At 34.5% G+C, this 21953-nt stretch overlaps 1 protein-coding gene across 1 annotated transcript in view; it reads right to left on the bottom strand.

Annotated features, from left to right (window-relative positions):
• Window positions 1-12766: 12766 nt before the first annotated feature.
• The window catches only part of LOC142329459 (NF-X1-type zinc finger protein NFXL1), a 44070-nt gene continuing 34883 nt past the window's right edge, over window positions 12767-21953 (bottom strand). The window contains exons 12-14 of the mRNA XM_075374112.1: window positions 20668-20907; window positions 17195-17392; window positions 12767-14450 (exon numbers count right to left, since the gene is read on the bottom strand). Of these exons, the coding sequence (XP_075230227.1) occupies window positions 14232-14450; window positions 17195-17392; window positions 20668-20907 (657 nt within the window). The 3' untranslated portion in view covers window positions 12767-14231. The remainder of the gene's footprint in view (window positions 14451-17194; window positions 17393-20667; window positions 20908-21953) is intronic.

Here is a 21953-nt window from a genome sequence, read left to right on the forward strand (position 1 = left end):
AAGTATTACCAACATTAAAATTAAAGGAAGTTTTTATTGTGGAAACTTACTATATGTCAAAACAATTAAGATTTAGATAAAACTAAGAAGAATTGTAAAAAGAATTGATAAAATTAAGAAGAAACTAAAAATATATAACCTAAGAAGTTCCGTCCAAAGACAAAAAAATAAAAATGTTAGTTTAAAAAAAATAATGTTTGGCTTTATTTTTATTTAAACATCTAGTAAGGCTTACAAAAAAAAAACGCGCGTCTCGACACTTGCAAAGTTTGAGCTAAGGCTGCCAAGATTAGAAGTTACTTATTCTTATTTTATGATAAGCTTTTTGTATTTTTTAATTAAATTGTATATACATAAATATTTCTAACAATTTTTTTTGAAGTTTTGCAAAAAAATTACTTTAATTATAGAATAATTCCAGGCGTCATATCATTTAACAATAACTATAAAGATGTCAAATAAATAAGAAACTAAAAAATTCTTTTTTGGTCATGAACATGGTTTGAATGAATATATTAACATATCAAATTGAAAAAGTTTTGCTTATTTTTACTTCCATGTACTAAATAATGGAAGTATTGTGATGGCGAAAAATTTCGGTTGTCAGATTTCAACGGAAATATACATTTTGACTAGTTTCGACATGGCGTCTGTACGTACATATGCATTTCGCAATAACAAAAAAACGATTACCTGCAGAATGTTGAAATTTTGGATTTAACATCTAATTGAGCACTGGCCTTTGGATTGCAATCAGCTGAACAAAGTGTGCAAAAAAGCTCAAAATCCTAAAAAATTTGCATTTTGGACTTTTTTTAACTACTGTAGTAAGCCTTCAAGAGCTTTTCAAAAATATATCATAAGTAATATTTATTTTCATCGGTAAAGTAAATGGCAATTACTTTACTTTTCTTAAAAATTTTTGTTAACTTAACCCTTCACAGGATATCACTATAAAGATTTAAAAGCAATCGTTTCATAAATTCAGGATATATGTTATCTAATCCAGCTGCTTTTTTACAGTTAACTGACTGCAGCATTGAATTCTTCCATTGTGATATGGTCCATAATGAGGAGGAGCTGTCGATGACTTATGAATTTCATCAATTGCATACCTTGCTTCTCTCTTCTCAATAGGTTTTTAATTCTTTTGGCTATGGCTTCCAGCCTACAGGTGTTAGTAGTAGCTACAGATATTTTTTTGTCCAATAAATTCCATGCTGTCCTGCTTAAAGCTGAGTCTTTCCATATCACTGATCTGGGCTTCTAACAATTGCTTGGTCTCTTGTGCATTCATAAATATTATACAGTTCTTGGCACTTTTCATTCCAACAGGGAATGTAGGATTTTCTTTTACTACTGGGGGAATATTTTTTGGCAGAGCAGACTACCAGCGCAGCAAATCTTTGGTAGTTTATTTTTTATGGTATCCACCTGATGTCATCCTCTAGTTGCTTGTTGAATTTATCTCAGTTGGTTTTCCTAAAATTCCATCTAGGGAAGAGAACAGTTGATGGTTATTGTTATGCCTAAAGTAAAGATGGGATTGTTAGATGACTAACAATCTGTGTTGGGAATTTGAAAAGTTGTCAAGTATTTCTCTAACAGTGTGGCATAGTTGTGTGCCTGTGGTTATAAAAATTAGATAAGGATTGTAGCCTTTCCTCCATCTTTCGGAATTAAATGTAGGTTACTGCTTAGCATCAAAAAGTAGTTTAAGGTTGCTTCTCTCTGCCCAGTCTACTAGGTTTACACCTTGTGTATCATCATTATATCCCCAAATTTGGTGGTGAAAGTTAAAATCTCCTACAAGCATGATTAAAAATGGGGATTACGCAGTTAGGCCAATGTGCATTTGGAGGTTTGTAAATATTGACGACTTTCATTTCTTCGACCTTCACAGCTAGTACAAACGTTATAAATACCTATTCTAACATATGTAGTATTTCCATATTTTGGATGATTTATTGCTGCAGCAAGATTACAGCCTGGTGATTGAATTTAACAATTTTCAGCTGTGCGTTTCCTGGATTGTAATAATAAAAAATTTTAATTTAATTGCTAACTTACTAATGTACTTACTTTTGCTGAGGCTGTTGCCTTCTGTGTTAATTTGGCATACTGTTATTCTGGAGCCAATTGTCAAAACATCCTTAGGACTGTTTCAAAGTTTGGTTTGCCTTGTTTTCATCAGAAGATCAAGAGAATGAAAATACAGTCTGGCGATTCTTTATTGCTGCCAATTTAGTGTTAACTTGGGAGCAAGTGTAACACTCTGTTATGGATGCAAACAGCTTTAAACCCCCCCCCCCCTCCAAGGAACATCTTTAAACTAACTTCAATATTGTGATTCCAAGCAATTTACAAACCAGATTATATCTGAAGTAAACATTATTTTTAGTTATTTTGGTCTGTCACATTTGACATCAACTAGTTTTTATGAAATGTGACTGTTTTTTGACTTAATATTAACATTTTTCAGCTTTGTGAATGATAGTTTTTTATTGATCTATTTTATATTATACAATTCTATTACCATAAATTATGAAGCAATTTATATATCATAATTAATTAATAAAACAGGATCTGATATTTAATTAATAGTCCAAAGGACAAGAAAAGAGTATAAAGGAGTTTGTTACTAATTATCAAACAGAACAAGATGATTCTGTTTATAACAGTTTAGGATAAAGCAAAAAAAAATACCTTGTTTCTTTATAAACAATGAATGATCACTGTGGATAAATATGTTCTAAGACAGTGAGAATAAGAAATACTGATATTAACAACTTGCAGTTGTTAAATCATTAAAAAAAAAAAAAATCCTATATAGTAGTCCCTATTTTGTGTATGTGTAGAATTTTAAGACTATTTTTAAAGGTGGATTAATGATTTGCATTTAGAGAGATGATCGACAGATGTTGAATCCAAGTTGCTATAAAAGTGTTTACTATAAATTTGCTTAGCAATTTTCAAAGTTGTGTAGTAACAGTTCAGTTTATGTATTTCAAAGGCTTTGTATTTGAAGACTATTCTCTGAATATAACTGCTTGTTTTGTATTGTTCTGAAGGTCTAATTTTTTTAAATCTGTCAACTGTTGAGTATATTTATTTTTTTTAATCTTGATTTCTAGTTTTATTTATTTTATATACGAGTATATCAATAAGTGTGTAGGTACTTTGCAATTTTGAATTCTTCTAGATGTGGATATATTAAGTAGTAGTCTGTGGTTCAAACTTCTGAATATAGATAGTTTTTAGTGTTTTTTTTAATGTTTGGGTGGTTTCATGTGATGTGGATGAATGTGAAGAAAAATTTGTAAAGTCAGTACTACAGTAACATGAAAAAAAATTATGTATATTCCTCAAATTCATATATACATATTATTATTATTATTATTAACTGTGTTTGTGTGGTTAAATATTGTTGCCAGATACATGCTGAGTGCACGCTAACTGCTCAGGTGTCAGCAGGAGTAAAGTATATGATTGTGCCTGCAAAGCACCATTCCCACCAAGGTAGTTGACCATGCGCAACCCTACCACCACAACAGCCCCACCACTTGCAGACTCCTATCTCTCTTGGGCACAGATGCTACCTTCCCGTCCCAGCAGCAGCAGGAGCTGGCCCAGTGTGGGATCACTCAGGGAGAACCGCCTCTGCTGCACCAACAGAAGACTATTTACCTGACACTGCAGGGTTCTGGGGGCCCCCACTGACAGTGAGGAGAAGCTCAATCCAATTCCGATGGATGAGTCACAACTCCCTGACTAAGCTGAGCCAACATCGACAGAGACCAGCTTCCAGACCCAACAACCCTTTTCAGGGCTACCAGAAGGTTTTAAACTGCCATGTTCCATTGAACCATTCAGTGATAAGTGGCACCCAACTTGGGGCCAAGATCATCTGGACGAGAAGACTGGACCTTGCCATGCCAGCTGACAGACCAATATACATCACCCAACAACATTGACTGCCTGATTGCGGGCATTCGTGCAGGTTTTCCACCTGTGGTAACGGTAACCTTCTGTGGTCTGCCACATGAGCATCCAGAACTGTTCCTCTCTTGTCTAAAAACTCAACTAAAAGAGTAGAGAGTGCCTGTTGATCAATGGGTCGAGTATGCTGAAGGGCAGCTGAAAGTAGATGCTCTGTCCTAGCCCAGGCAATACAAAGACCTATAACTCAATTATCCTGAGTTCATCAACCAATTTCAACATCAATATAACCGCCCGCAGACTACTGCCAAGCTGTGGTCCCAATTTTATGGATGTATGCAAAGGACTAATGAACCACAGGAGCTTTTCCTGTTACAGACGAGGAAACTCATTCACTGACTAGCTCTATGTAGTGAAGTTGCCTTCCTACCAATACTGCTGGAGCAGACCACAGATTCGACTTTCAGTGCGAGCAGCAACCATCCATGATATTGACAACCTCTTGCATTGGGCCATCATCATTGAAGCAAACGAGCAGGATATCAAAGCTACAATGAAGTTGAAGAGTACTAATAAAAGTCACGGTAATTCTGTCTGGAACTCGCTAGATCGAGTAGGTGAGCTTTAACTGGATACTTCCGTGGCTAGAACAGATGACAAGGCAATTTGACATAGAAGAAGCTTGGCTCTGTGGTGTTATTAATGCCCAGAGCACCATTTCCACAGGGACTGCACAATAAAAATATTACAGCAGGAAAATCAACCTCAATCAACTAGGTTAGGACATCCCTAGAATCACCGTTGGAAGTTGCAGGATAACTCACAAAGGCAGCCACAGATTCTGCTGGCAACTTCAACTTGAAGAGCTTTGCTGTTGCCATTGCAAGCCAACCCCAACAAACATCCAGATAGATCTGGCATTGAATTCTAACCATACTAACAGATTTCTTGTCAATAATTCTTGCCATACTAACAGAGTGGTGCAAATAGAGCTTCTCGTGGTGACATGAAAATTCCCACCATGCTTCTGCTAGTCTCGGGACTTCAGAAAGAAATCATCTTAGGACACAAATGGCTGAAGGGCAACAACAAGCCGTGTTGAACTACAGTCGAGGCTGCCTCCATCTGGGCAGTGAAACCCGCAAAACTGTTTTTTGGCATGATAGACCCGGACCTGCAGCATAGAAACTGGACTGGTTCAGCAGTGAAAAGTATGCACACCTTGAGATGAAGACAAGATTGGAGACGATGTTGAAGCGGCACCAGGGAGTATTTTCCAGCACTCCCTTGCAACAAACTCAGTCAGCAGTACATGAGATCCAACTTCGAAAAGGAAGCTGTCCACTTCACTTACTGATGTATCAGCACAGCGAAGAAAAGAAAGGGATTATAAGACAAGTGGAAGAGATGCTGAGGCAGGAAGTGATAGAGCCATCGACATCACTCTATAACTCTCCAGTGGTCACTGTTAAGAAGGCCGCTTCACCACTTTTTTGTGTAGACTTCTGGCACCAGAACGACATGACGAAAGATGTGGGCTCACCACTGCCACTCATCTATGAGACTATTGACGTGGGAAGCGCCCGCGTGTTCTCGACAACTGACCTTATTATTGGCAGATATCCTGGGGGAATCAGTCAAACAGTTTACAGCTTTTGCAGTTCCAGATGGCGACCGATACCAGTTCCAAGTCATGCTATTCGACTTGAAAAACCTAGCACATCCCAGCATCTAATGCAGGATATTCTTACTGGCCTCCTCTGCCAGTGCTGCTTGGTCTACCTGGAAAACATCATTGTTTACAGCAGTAGCTGGGAAGAATACTACGCCACCTAGACTTGGTACTGGAACGCCTAAAACTTCACCACCTGACGTACTCTTTGGAGAAATGCCAATTTGGCCGAGATAAGCTGTCATTTTTTGACCATGAAACCACATCCACGAGTAATACTCAACAGTAGCAACACTTATGGGCCATCATCAAACACAAGACTCCCAGGTCAAGAAAAGAGCTGCTAATATTCCTCGGCACCTGTAACTGGCTGCAAGAATATATCCCATGATTCTGTTTTCTGCGCAACTGATTGACCTGCTGCGGGAGAAACACTGGAAATGAACAGGCACTGACTGCACAGCAAGCCTTCGAAGCTACTGGGCAGGCTTTCATCCGACTGTTGAAGTTATCTAAGCTGGATCTACAGCTTCCTACAGTCTTGCAAACTGATGCCAGTCAGCAAGGCTTGTGTGCCAGCACGAAGCTCTCAGAGGCAAAGGAAATATCATTCCAATGGGGGTCGAATGCCTCGCCCTGGTGTAGGCAATCAAACACCACCAACTGTACCTTGAAGACCAAAGTTTCATCCTCAGAACGGACAACAAGGCTTGACATGGCTAAGGCAGGCGACCGGGCAGAAAACAAAATATGCTTGCTGAGTCTTATTGGTTTAAAGTTCAAGTTTACATAAGAGCACTTTCCTGGCCGGGAGAATGAATTGTTATTTTGGCATTTGTTCTTGATTTATGTTATTTTCTGTATTTTCTTTATGATTAGTTCCCATTTCTGTGATCATAGCTATAGTTATTGTTTTGTTTGGGTTATTTTGATTGTTTTAGTTTAGTTATAATATATTGTTATCTTATTCATTTTGTTCTTTGTTTTTGATTAATGCTCTTGTAATGTTTTTGTTTTGAGTTCTTTATATTTAGTTCCATTTCTGTTGTATTACGTTTTTATTTGAGTTCTTCTTTATGTTTAGTTCAGTTTCTGGTTGTATGTTGGGTCAAACTTTTACAGTTAGTTCATGATGATTTCAGCTCAATCAGTTTAGTCTTGTTTAAGACTATATTTTGCTAGGGTTCAGTATGGTAGGATCTGTTAGACGTTTACACTGATGGGAATGTCACATGTGGCATTCGCATTGGTGGCCAGACTGCAATATGTCTTGAGGCTTTGAAAATTACCTCCAGTAAAAACCCTAAGGGCTAGGTACGGAGGGGATGGCATGACGATTGGATCCTTCACATGGCAGATGTCTTCCCTTAGGGGTCAAGATGGCTGGGAAAATAAACTACCACACCTATAGTCAAGAGAACTGGTGGAAGAAGAAAACACTGCAAAGGTGCAGGAGAAAGATAAACTACACCCAAGTTAACATGGCCAAGAAGAGAGTGGAATGGTTACACCCTGACTGCAAGAAGTCACTTCTCTGTTTCAGGAGGTGCGGGAGGCACAAGAAACCGATCCATTGCCAATGATTACGCCAGTATTCAAATTTGGCCTCAGGCACTCATCTTGGAGTGGACAAAGACAGCATTGTATGGACAGCAGGACTTAGCGCTAGGGCAGGATCCCAGCCGGTGGGAGTGTACGACCCATGTGGCAACCACTTGGCTGTCATACGACGTTTCCACAGCATCCCAGAAACCGGTCAGTCACCTTTAAGCAGAAGAGACCTGTGGGCGATCCGCCAATACTACAATTGACAGAAGCTACAAAGGATGTTCGGCAGTATATCCAGCAGTGCTGCACATGCATCCATTACAAATAAGGGCCAACCCTCCACCAGACAATCAGCAACCTCGGAGGCCTACAACTTGTTAGAAGCATGTGGCGATTGACTTAATGGGTCCATATCCAGAAATGGAACAAGGCAACAGATTCCTAGTGGTGGCGACTGATCTGTTTTCCCACTGGGTAGAGGCTAGATCCGTTTCTCGAGCTGACATGGACACAATCTTCAGCTGTTTGGAGGAGGAAGTGTTTTGCCACTGGTGCTATCCTGCAGCCCTCCTGACATAACAGAACTGCACTCACAAGCTGGAAATGGAAGAAGTTATGCTGCCAATTACATATATCACACTGAACTACACCCATATACCATCCACAGGTGAATCCCACGGAGTGTTTTAATGCGGAGGTGATGAAGACACTGAGGATAGCCCTTGATCAGGATGTCCAACATCAAACCTGGGATAAAAGTTACCGTGAGTGCTGTTTGCATTAAGAAATCAAGCCAATGCTGCGACTGGCACGCCACCAAGCAAACTGCTCATTGAGAGACAGTTAAAGAGACCCAGGATTGGCAGCATCCAAAAGCAGAGGAACCCCCTCAACTCAACGTGGAAAGAGAGGAGAAGGCAACTTTACACCAGGAGGTCTACTGTCAAAAGAAGTTCATAGACAACAGAGAAGAGTAATCGACATTTAAGGTGGACGATCAAGTGTTTGTCAGACAGCATGCCGGCCCTGCACATGAAGGTCAATACGGAGGATTCGAAGCAGCATGGGAAGATCTGACACCATCCTTCAACATACAGAGAAGTCTATGAAACTGATCGGAAAGGCACTCGGCTAAAAGTACACTTCTCCAGGCTCAAACCTGCACACCACACCCTAACAATGAAACTACAGCAAAATCCATCAGAACTAGACACGGATGTGCCCGCCTAGGCAGGGGGGAATTGTTGCCACATACATGCCGAGTTTCATAATGGTGAGCAGACGCTAGCCACTCAGATATCAGTGGGAGTATAGTATATGTACATGCCTGGACAAGCACCACTTCCACCAAGAAAGCTGATCGGCATGCAACTCTCTCACCATATACAGGCTCCTAAAAGAACAAATGACAGAATGAAGTTTCAAATCGTCACCGACCACCGCCTGGAGAAGAAGCAGAAGTTCCCTGGCTGGGTCAACATGGGAACCTCCTGGTGAATACCAACATCCTCGCCCAAGCAGCAGGCCCGATGAGGGAGCCACTGGGCACGGGCCCAGTGGCCTCTCCCCGCCTCAGCTCGCTGGACTTCATGCACCTGGCCGGTAAGCCCAACAGCAGGAGCTGGCTCAGCACGAGATCTTTTGAAGAGAATCCCCTTGGCCGCACCAGCGGATAACAACAATGAGTACCTGCAGCATGTTTTTCAGACAAGGCTACTTTCCACACCTCAGGGAAAGTACAGGCATAATATGAGAATATAGGGCTCAGAAAATCTGTACTTTACCGGGGAAAAAATTAGATTCCCTAAAGTGAATATTTGATGCGCAATAGCATCATTGGTCCCTTCTTTTTCATTGAGCAATCAATAACAACTAACATTTACCCATATGCTGCAACACATTGGTATAACTCAACTAAATGACTTACAATCTAGGGTGGTTTTCCAGCAGGATGGCACACCATCGCATTGTGGATTATTAGTTCTGAGATTTCCTGAATGAATCATTTCATGGCAGATGGATTGTGTGTGACAGACCTAGTCCCTGGCCACCAGACATACCTCACTTAAGACTTTTTCCTCTAGGGTTATGTTAAGAACAGAATCTGTGCAACACCCGTACCACATCTGGACACATTGAGATGGAAAATAACTGAAGCTTGCTAGTGTTACCAAAGAAATGTTGACCAACACATGGTATGAAATTATCGGTTGGACATTCTAAAAGTGACAAATGGCAGACATGCAGAAGTTTATTGACATGGTAAAAACAACTTAATAATTTTTTCTTTCTTTTGTCACAAATCACACAGGTGTAATTGAAATAGTTTTTTTGTAATAAATGTTGTAATCATGGAAAGACTTGAAGAACAACCTGTCCTATTACTCATTAGTTCAAAAATTTAATTGTTTATATGTTTAAGTATTAAAAAATATTCAAAAATGTTATACATCTGTATAGTAACAAAATATGTCTGAATTAGTATACTTATATGTTGTTACAGTTGGCCCTCGATAATCCAACATTCTTCAGACTGACACCTTCAATAATCCAACACTTTTCAACTAACTGCTGAGGCAATTCGTGTAATGCCACTATTTTTTTTTTTTCTTACAACTTTTATGCATGCTGTAACAACTGATAAAACAGAGACGCTATGGCCTTATGGTGAATATGATGTTTTAAGTGAGTAGGCCGTGGCTAAGAGGAATACTCTAATAAATTACAGTACAGTACTTCTGATCATCGCCATCATTATAACATTGTCTGCAGTTGAGTGCATGGCACTGCCAGCTGGCAACTTGTACAGTACTGAGATCTACAGACAGGATTAAACCCTTTACAGTATTTTACTACACATCTCAGTATAGCATGATTGCGTGCAATGTTTATTTGTAATATTTATTTTAACATGTCCAGTTTTCCATATGATAAATAGTATCTGAACTTTGTTGTTTGTAGTTTTGAAAATGCTGAAACCACAAAAATGTAAGTACATCATGCAAATTTTATTTCAAAAGGCAGAAATTCTTAAAAAAATTGACAAAGGTGAAAAAATTGGTGACATAGCTTCACTGTACAAAATTGGACATTAAACAATTTATGACTTACAAAAAACTCAAGTAAAAACAGAAAAATTTGTAAAAGATAATGTCAGTGGTAAAAGTGATCAGAAAATATTAAAATCTGCTACGATCCTGTTAAAAAAAGATGCATTTAAGCTTAGATTATCCAGGAACATTCCAAACATACTCTTCTTTCTGGCTAAATCATCAAAGAAAAAGCTAAGCCTTTCTATAAAGAAATGATAATGAAAGATTTCCACGCAAGTGATGGATGGTTTGACAGATTCAAGAAGTTAAGTTGCTATGAAATCCATTTACTAACCACCACAGGTGAGAAACTTTCTTGTGATTTTACAGCCATCAACCCATATATAGAAGAATTTATAGACAGTCCTAGAATTGGGTCTTGGCCCTGATCAGGTTTATATAATGCCAGTGAGAGTGGGTTATTTTGGAGGCTACTACCGAAAAAAACATTTGTCCATTGTGGTGAAAACGTGCTCCAGGTTGCAAAATATTGAAAAACAAAATTACGTTTATGCCTTGTTCAAACGCAAGTGGTATCCATAAACTTGAATTGCTCGTTATAGGCAAGTCCACAGATCCTAGGGTGTTTAAAAACATACTTCCTATAAAATACAAAAATCAAAGCTGAGCGTGAAAGTCAAGGGAAGTATTTTTGAATGGTTAATGAGCAGTTCATGTCATCAGTAAAAAATTTCCTTTAAGAAAGACAGTTAACAGAAAATGCACCGTTTCTTTTAGAGAACTGTACAGAGCACCCAGCTGAGGACAACTCAGAAAGTATATAGTAAGGTTTTTCAGTGTCTTATTTCTTCCGCCAAATGTTATGGTGATCATTCAGCAGATGGAACAACAAATTATAAAAAGAGCCTATTGTGTAGTGTAATAAGTAAATCAGAAAATATGAATTTTAAAATGTTTAAAATAACTAAATCTTAAAGATGTCGTGTTTGATCTTGTATAAGCATGGACTGATGACATCTGAAAGTAGGAATTTCAGTCCTATAACTACTGAAGCTGGATCAGGATGAAGACGATGATGGCAATGAAAACGTGATATCTTCGCCATATATTTGTACCGTAGGTCACAAAAGTGCTTTGAGTGCATTTAATGTGTATACCAAGTGGGCTGAAGAAAATAGTTTTGAACTGTCCATTAAAACAAAAAAACAAGACTACTGATCAGTATATTTACGTTAATGAAGTAGTTAGTTGTATTATTATTATTTTATTAATCACATTACATCAGTTATTCAAATTAATAGATGCATATGAAAGTACGTAATGTTTATTTGTTGGTTACTCCAGTAATCCGACACCAGGGCTGCCCAATATGTGTTGGATTATCGAGAACCTACTGTATTATGTACAATTTGTTTGCTGCTTCATTGAGTATTTTGTTTATAAAAAATAAGGAAACAATTAATTTTCAATAAAAAAAATTACTCCAGGTAGATCAGCAAATTAAAATAAGGCAAGGTCACCTGAAATCATCATCTAAGAGGAAAAAAAGAAAAATATATTTTGACCTAACAAGTGAGAAAGTGTAATAGCCTTATAATAATATGCAAAATATAAATAATATTTCTATGATGTATATCAAAATTTCCATTTTAAGAGAGGTAGGGGATATGTTAATGATAGGCATTTCACCCATTATTTACAGATTATTGTCCAGCCATCAAACAAGAGGATCCACATTGGTTAATAGACAGTTTTCTCAAATTAGACCATGCTTACAATGGCTCTAAAGGTTCCAGTGACTTATGAACATAGCAGGGTCAGACCTACACCCAAGAACTGAATTTGGAGAAGTGAAAATTATTAAAAAAAAGATGGATGATAAGAAAAGATGAACTACCCTTGCCAGAACTGCAGCATTTGACAATTATAATAGAAGAATTCAAAACCCCTTCCAGACAGAATGTACACATCCTGCCCAACAATCTCTTGAGCTATTAGGTATTTTTACTCACATGGGAGCATCACAGCATGTAGTGTAGAAATACAGCGTGTGTCAGATAGATTAATCTGATTTAAGGTTTTATTTTTTAAACAACTGAATTGTACTGAATCTTGCACTGAATTGTAAAACATGCGTTCAAATATGAAATTTTACTTACAATTTCCAAAAATGCTCAATGACCTCCTCTGATGCACATATATGCAGGTGATAGTTAAACTCATCCCAAATGATCATGACTGGTGTTACTGTAAGCCACTGATATTTTTATGTAGTTATGCAGTCTGTCCAAAATTGCTTGAAGACAGGGCACATAAAAAAACAGTCTTCCCCAAACCACCACAATAAAAAATTACAGCGTAAGATCAGGCGACTGACCAGGATACCTCAGAAAATTTTTGTTTGATCCTGGATTCCTGCTTGATGAAGGTAGAAGGGTCGGTCAAGGAGGGGCTGGATGAGTGATCTTGTGACCAATATAGGGAAACGAGGACAGAGAGATCAAAAAGAGTTACCACAGAGAATGATGGCATTTTGGGTTGTGATAAATGGTTTTGAGCTGTATTACAAACAATATTACAAAAAAAAAAGTTCTAAATAGTACCAAGTACCCATATTACACAATATGATTCTGCAATAAAAGAAGACAGTCTTAGATATAAAGAGGAATGAAAACTATTGTAATTGTTTAGTTATAATATATAAACAATACCACATACTCAAAAATTTTTAAATCACTAAACTTAATTTTTGTAGTCCAAATGTTGTTTTCTGTTATTGTATTTTGTAGTGTTTTTTTTTTGTTCTTAAATGGGGAAAAAATCTCATGTACATAATATTGTTTTATGCCTTAGACAAAATACATCTAAAACAAAAATATTTGTATATTACAAACTGAAATCAATGCAACTTAATTGTATCTAGATAATATAGTATTACAATCAATCATTAATATAATATATCAATTTTCAATATAAATTATATGACTTTCGTAATTCATATACATAATCTTGATAATATACTTTACTTTTATCAAGCTGATAAAGTATGACTAAACTGCCCACACATGTATTACTCGAGTACTATATAATAAATTACTTTTCTTAACTGGTAATAAAACATTATGCTACTTTATGCAACAGTTTTAGTACAAAAACAGGCAGTAAATTAAGCATCATAATATTTTTTAGCGCATTTTTTAAAAAAATCTGCTAATTTTAAGTTTAAACTAAACTATGGCTTGTTATCCACAACTATGTTGTGTTTCAGAATATGCCTATGAAGATGTGCATTTGTTGTGTATGGAACTACACAAGGGTAAAAGCTTACAATCAAAAGACTCAAATTAATAAAAATATCTTAAACAAATTTATTTAGACACCACCATTTTTTTTTAAAGCAATTCTATAAATTTCCCGTATACATTATCATTAGATGAAATTTGGTCTTTTTCTAAGTTATATCGGGTTTTTCAAAAAATTTTCACAGTTTAAAAAAATAACATTTTAAATTATTTTTGTCAAAAACTTTTAGCAAATTTTTCAGAGGTAAAGGGGAACCTGACCATTTACAAATTCTACTTGTCATTTTTTATTTTAGGATAAATAATAAAAAAGTTATAGCAGCAACTAAAATTTAAATTTTTAACATTTGAAATGTTTTTACAAAAACACTTTTTGAAAATTTTATTCAGGGTTTCAACTATTCCCATATAAAATATAAATTTTAGTGATTTCTTTGTAAACAGATTGTTTGTTGTAAAAATATTTACTAATCAAGAAATTATAAATCGACAATTCTGAGAAAAAAGTGTTTCCACTATTATCAGAAAAAACCAAATGTGATCAAGATACAGCAAATGTTATGATATTAAAAAAAAAAAAATTAATCACTAAAAAATAAAGAAATGAAAGTGACTCTCCAATACATATTTAAATAAAGGGAGTAAAACAGAAAACATTTAACTGACAGAACAGAGCAGATAAATATTTGTGAACAAAAACACAAAACACAATAACAGTTATAACCAATATAAAATTATAACAGCCAGTCCAATACTGCCACTGGCAGCAAACCAAGGCCAATTTCTAATAAAGAAGGAATTTTTTTCACTATCATCTATTGTGCGTCTTTCTCTATGTTTTTTCCGCCCTTGAAATTTCTTCTGAAATTTTTCAAACTCTTCTTTATTCTTTTGTTCCTCCAGTTCTTGTTGTTGTTTCTGTAATAATATTTTTTTCTGAAAAGATAAATGAAAAAAAATAATAATAAAAACATCTGAAAAATATATCTGAATACAAAAATGTTCAAACATGTTTTTTAAAAAAAAAAAATTATTATTATTATTATTAATAATGCTGTAGTAACTTGTTCTATTTTTAAAAGTAATTTGAGAATATAACATATTACTTATACCACTTTAATCATATGATGGATTTTTAATCCTAATCTGCGATAAATACGGCATAATTTTTCATTCATTTGTATCTAGAAAGTTTAAAATTTTATCACTTTTAGAACAAATTAAACAAAAAAATCCTTGGTATTATTCACTCCCTAAGTTGTAATTATTTCACCTTTATGTATAATTATTCCTTATTGCAATAACATCTTTAGCTGACCTCCATATTAGAGTAGTGATGTCTCTAATCTTTATTAGGAATGTTTGGATTTTATCAGACTTGACATTTTTCACAAGTTATATAAGTTCAGCTCTCATCATAAATTATATAAAAACTGGGTTTAAGTAAATTATACGTTAACCCATAATATAAATTTACAATTTTTTGATATTTTGATCATATCCTAATGATGTAATTTCTAATTGCTTTTGGCCATGATGCTATAATTTTACCATCAATTAATGTTCCAGTGACTTACATCCTCATCTATTCACATACATTCTTCAAATATCATCCTCATTCATCCTCTGAAGTAATATGTTATGGCGATTTCAGAGGCTAAGCAGAAAAGCAGAAGAGAGAGAGCTAGCACAGAATTCATAATTATCTATCACTCAGGTTACACAAAATCTATTAGAAATTTTTGTCAAGCAACCAGAATTCTCAATTATCTATGAGGGGGCAGCTGAAAATATAATGCACAATGAACCGTAACAAGGACACAAAATTTCACACAAAGCGAAATGCTCTCAGCTTACAGTTTCATTCCTCCATTTTTACTATTCAAAAACACATTACTCCACACCCTACAACATTCTGTTGCTGTTGCTATGGAGTAGAGTATACGCATTCTATGTCAACATGTCTAGGGCAGCAACTCAATTTTTAACTTTGGAAAAAGTGGATACTATGAAATTTATCGTCATCTAAAAGCCATTCACTGTGATGAAACTGTTGTTTGAATTATTATAATAAAATTTAAAAAAAACGGCAATAAAATTTTATGCATAAAAAGCCAGTAAACTGAATATTGAGGATGAACCTTGCAGTAGTCATTCAGTTCTTGTGATCGATGAGAAGCACCAAAAGATGTTTGACTTGATTCAAAATGATACATAGAGATGTTAAAATATCTTAGACATGTGTGTTATGTTTGACAAACCATGGAGCCCATAATTTGGCAACAAGTTAATGCTGAACTGCATACATTGACATATACAGTCAATGTTTCATCTTCTAAAACAGCTGTAACTGTGTACAACAGTTCCCTCTATCAAATCTTGTAATGGCTTCCAGTACTTTTTTAATTGTAATTATGCCTCTCATACTTTCTGAACAAAGGCCAACATAATTTATCAACTAAGTATGTTGAACACAGAGAAGGGAATAATATATAATCTGAAAAACAGTAATCGCAAAACTTAACTTAATAGAACCTTCAACACTCTGTGAAGATTCTGTTATGAACAGAGGTAAATTAGAAAATGGATATTACTGTTATAAGACAATCCAGTTATGAAAAATTTGGATATGAGAGGTTTTACTGAATTAATTGTAATAAACAAATCCAAACACTTTCTAGTGTCAATCATGACAGAATGCATAAAGAAAAATATATAAATTGGAATTTTTAAAATAATTTAGCAGATCACATCCTAACAGTAAAATATATTTTATTAAAAATTAATTTTTATTACTTATTTATTTTATTTATCTTCATTTAGTATTTTAAGATTTCTGCTTCTTCAGAATTCTTGTATAAAATTTAATTAAAAATATAATTTAAAAACATTAAAATTACACAGATGTATGTTTACCATTATAGAAACAGAAATAAAATTATGTTTTTAATTACATTTTATAAAACAATATTCTTAAGAAGTAGATATCTCTGTGAAAATAAATTACATAATCTAATATATAAATGCAAAAGTTTGTGGTGGGTTCTGTCCATCTGCAACAGCATCATGTAAAAACCAACAGAATGACTGCTTTCAAATTTTTAGGGTACATTCTTCTTATACCAAGGGATTCTTTCCTATACCAGGGTACATTCTTCTTAAGCCATAGACCAAGGCCTTAGTCCCCTTGGGGTTAAGATATTAAAGAAACAAAATTTAATCATTTATTTTATTACATTTTTGTTACCACGGCAACAGAAATATAGTATAAGTAAAATAATTACTTTTTTCTTTAATGAATATGTGTAAAATATTTAATATTCTCACAACCATGAGAATAATAAAAACATTGAGGTCCTGGTGGGATGGGAAAGGGGGAGCAAAGCGAGCCCTGATCAGCTAGTAAATAAATAAAAACAAGTGATAAAATTAATTTTTAGTAAAATGTTATAGTTTTATTTTTTTGTTGAATTATTTAACTCACCATAAAAGCCTGATGACTAGTATATAGAAATAAGGTATAAAAACTTATAATGTCTAATAATCTGATTGGGATTCAGACAACGCGCTTAGGTATGAAATGTAGAGACAACTGATGGGGATCAACATATTACAAAATAAGTAACAACATTAGATTATATGATAAATGCATTTTTATAAGCATGTAAAGAAAAGTTTACCTGTCGTTCTTCCTCAGCTTTTGCTTTACAAATTTCATCGCATTTAATAACAGCTTCACCGGCTCTAACTACATTACATCTGAAATCTTTCTTAATTCTATGACATGGACAAGTAAGTTTAACTTTCTGTCTGCATCCTTCTGGATTTGGACAATCATTTGTGTGGCATGTACTAGTACAGCGGTGACCACAAGGCAACTGTAAAAGAAAGATGTACATCTTTTAACTAAACAAAAAATCTAATCCTGAAAATTTACAAAAAACAGTTTAGGAATTTGCAAGAACTGATATATTTGTATACAAAAACATTGGTTATTTTTCATAATGTTTCTAATTAAAATTAAAATCAGCAATTATATGAAAACGTAAATGTGAGAATATATCAAAACCAATTTTACTAATAGACTGATAATTACAAACTTTATATGTCAAGACACTATTAAAAATATTTTAAATCTTTCACAAGCATAATTTTTTTTATAAAAACTAAATCTGTTCAAAAAATAACTGAACTTTTTAATTATGCACCAACACAATGGTGTGGTTGGCAGCATTGTGTTCTGCATAACCTCCTCTGCAACCACATGTTCTTGGCTTGTTATCTTGTTTAGTTTTCATGTTATTGTTATTTTAGTGCAATGTGGTTAAGAGATTTTTGTAATGTGGGTTTTTGAGGAGCAACGATAAAACGTAAAATTTTGCGTGAAATTGGGGAAAACGTTCACAGAAACTTTTAAAGTTTTGAAACAAGCTTACAGAGATGATTCTCTGGGTTGTAAGCAATGATGTGAATGGTTTTCACGATTTAAAAGTGGTCGTCAGTCAATTGAAGATGACCCTTGATCAAGCAGGCCTTTGACTTCAACTGATGATATACAAGTTCAGAAAATCAATGATTTGGTGCATGCAAATTGCCAATTGACTGTCACAGAACTTGCAGAAAGGGTTAGCTTCTCAATTGGATCATGCCATGACATTTTGACTGAAAAATTGAATATGCATCGAGTCACAGCAACGTTAATTACTTGTTTGATGACCAAACAGCAGAAAGAGGCAGGTTAATTGCCAGCAACTCCTTGAACCAGTCAATGATGATGAAACATTCATGTAAAGGATCATAATGAGAAATGAAAGCTGGGTTTACAGCTACGACATTGAGACAAAAGTTCAATCATCAAAAAATCATACCTTACAAAAATCGCTACTAACACTTAAACATGTTGTTCTCAAACAACAACACAAAAACTAGACAAGATATCAACAATCCAAGAACATGTGATTACAGAGGTTATGAGGAACATAATTCTGCCAACCATACGTCACTAAATATCTCCGTTGGTGTGTAATTAAAAAAACTCAGTTATTTTATGAAAAGACCTCGTATAAGTAAAAGAATTTTGCAAATACTGTTCACTTCATTACATATGTGCAAAAGCAAATGAAAAGAATAATCTACAAACATTAAAAATAAATAATAATAGAAAACATTAATAGTTAAACAATTTTTTTTCAAAAGTAAAATAAAATTATGACTGAAAAGGTACATTTTGAACTTAATGAATTATTTAAATTTGCATACCTGTTTTAATGGCTAGATTTCTATAGTCAAATATTTAATTCAGCTGATCATGACAACTTACAATAAGTTTACATCAAGCTTTCTGTTAATTTGGTGTTTTTATGATGGTTTCTATTAGTAATCATTAATCAGAACACAATGGACATGTTTAAAAAATGTATATATATTAATTAAATCAAGCAGTGTTTTTTCTCATGAATATTTATTATAATTAACCATACACCCACTGTACTGGCAATTTCAAGAAAATGTTTTTTACCAACTTTAAATTTTAATTTTCATCAACAAAATGGAAATCAGGTTAAGAATTTATCAGATATGAATCTTGACAAGATGAATGGAAGTAACCATAATGAAACCTCAGATTCTAAAAGTAGCGGTAGCACAAGTTCTGGGGTTATGAGTACAAGCCACATAATTATGTTTTAAATATGTACAAACATACTTCTAAACATATTTCCATTATTTAAAGAGTGGGCTAATTTTTTTAATAGAAAAAATATTCCTAAGTAACCAAAATTGTATACATGAGGGTGAATCAAATATAAATGGTAGTTTTTCCTTTAATTTATTGATTAATAATATACACAATTCATTCCTTCATCATTTCTCTATAGTCTCCTGCATGATCTAGACACTTTTTCCAACGATTTGGAAGCTTGAATATTCCTAAAAGGTTTAAGGACTAGTAGTCAACCAATTGCACTCGCGCTCCTCAACATCTTCATTGTTTTTGAATCATTCCCCTCCAAGTGATTCTTTCAAGGGCACAAACAAAAGATAATCATAGGAGGACAAATCTGACTGTAGGAAGGGTGGTCGAAGATTTCCCAGTGCATTTTTCCAATCTATCCCTTGTCAAAATCGCAGTGTGTAGTTTGGCATTGTAATGGGAAATGATGAAATCTCTGATGGGTATACCCTGTCTTTTGTTTTGGTAGGCAGCTTTTGTTGACGGTAGCAGCTAACAATAGTAAGCTGCATTCACCATTCGTTGATTGTGGAGAAAACTCCCCTGGAGTCAAAAAAATCATTTCAAGAACTTTTCCGGCTGACAGATGGGTATTGGCCTTCACTGGGCAGTGCTCAGCTTTCCCTCGCCATTTTTGACTTCTGAGTGTAATGATGGATCCATGTCTCATCACATGTGATGATATGCTTCAAAAAATCATCCCATTCTTGCTGAAATCGATTCAGAAGTCTCTCATAAACCTCCAACCTGACATGTTTTTGATTTTTGGTCAACAATCTCGGAACCCATCGAGCACTAATTTTTCTGAAGCCAAGATGATCAGTGATAATGGATTGAGAACTCTTGTAGCTAATACCCACTTCTGATATGATTTCTTCAACAGTGAACCAATGATCACCTTCAATAAACTCTCGAATGGCATGGATGTCAGCTGTGACACTTGACCTTTGATGTCAATGACTTTCATTTTCTACACTTTCTCACCCGCAAATTATCTGGCCCACATATACTCTCAGTTCTGGGACAGTGTAGCATGCCCAAACTGTACCTTTAAACGAGTTAAAATTTCCATGGGTTTAACACCTTCAGTAGTTTAAATCATTATCATTATATGTTGTGCAACAGACGATGGAACCTCTTGCTCTCATGGCTGTACTGATGACAGAACAGAGCATAGGAGCTAATCAAGATGGTTCCCCCTCTCTAACACACCAAATATGACCCCCCCCCCCCACTTTGCCATTCAGCTTGAATTGCTTGCTGTATAGAATAGAAAAATTATCTTTTAATTTTTTTTTTAAATTACTTAAAATTATCTTTAATTTTTTTTTAAATTCACCCTTGTAATTTGAAAATTTATGAGCAGCTGGATTCAATAAAGTAAAAAAAAAAAATTTTTTAATTAAATAAACCAATACTTACATTTTTAGGACATTGATTATTGCAGGAAAGCATTTCAATTTGTTTATCGGTCGATGCAGAGTTAAATTCACCACATCTAACAAACAACTGATTAAGTGAACAGTGACAACGAAGTCTGAGCATAGTCATACAAGGCGGACAAGGGGCTAAATGACAAGCATGAGGACATTTATGTGTACAACCTGGAGGGCGCGGTAACTCACAACCTCTTTCACACGGCTCACAATTTTCTCCTGCAACCTGTATAACAAGTATAACATATTTATCACTAAAACAAATTACTCATGAAAGAAATTTAATGTCAGAAACTGTTAAGTTATGCAAGTTTTATAATGACATTTTTAATCTTTAGATGTCATTGCAAATACAATGTTATTGGATACATTTTCAGATTTTGTAATACTTTATTAGAATATTTAAAATTCTGTAAATTTCATTAAAAAATACTAATCGGCAATAATAATCAATTCTCCAAAACGTTTTTACTTAAAGTTGGAAGGAGGAGGGTTTGACTGAATGCACAACAAATAATGCACTAAATAATTAAGAAGTATCTGTCAATTCTATCTGTGCTGACTAAAACATCTTAAAAATGAATTGGCCGTATTGAACAGAGAAAAAAAAATTCTTTTCTTGGTTATCTTCTATCAGATTATCTTTAATATTAACAAAAAGGAAAGAGAAAGAAATCAATTTTTTTTGTTACAAACTTTAAAGAGTTAGAAAGTGTAAAACTATTTAAGCATTTACATTATTTTATGGTTTTTAGCAAGTAATACATAAAGAATTTCAACCAGTATGAAAAAATTACTAAATTATCTCAAAAAGAAATCAGACTTAATCTATTTTATTTAACTAAGATGATCAGTAATCGATAATAAATAATACATAATTTATGTAATCATTTTTGATATGTCGTTGCAGAATCACACAGTATATACTGTTGTTAAAAATGTTATCAGTAAAATAATCTGATAAGTTATTTAATAATGTAAAACATTTGAATCAAATAACTTATTAAAAATGTTAGTTATATAAAATAATTTTCTAACCCATGCAAAATTAATGGGTTACCCCATTACAACCCCATTATACAACCAATGGTATTTGAAGACCTAAAGAGATTATTGACCAGCAGTCTACCAAACTGATTTAAAATTTTTCTATCAGTAAATATGATCAGTAAGTAGCTGATGAATTTCATTTATTTCCATAATGGCAAGGAAGTATAATTAATAACTTAATAATCAAAAAGAATTCTATAATTATCATTAGAACACATCTTC

This window comes from Lycorma delicatula, chromosome 8 (genome assembly GCF_047948215.1).
Source record: "Lycorma delicatula isolate Av1 chromosome 8, ASM4794821v1, whole genome shotgun sequence".
NCBI classification, from domain to species: Eukaryota; Metazoa; Arthropoda; class Insecta; order Hemiptera; family Fulgoridae; genus Lycorma; species Lycorma delicatula.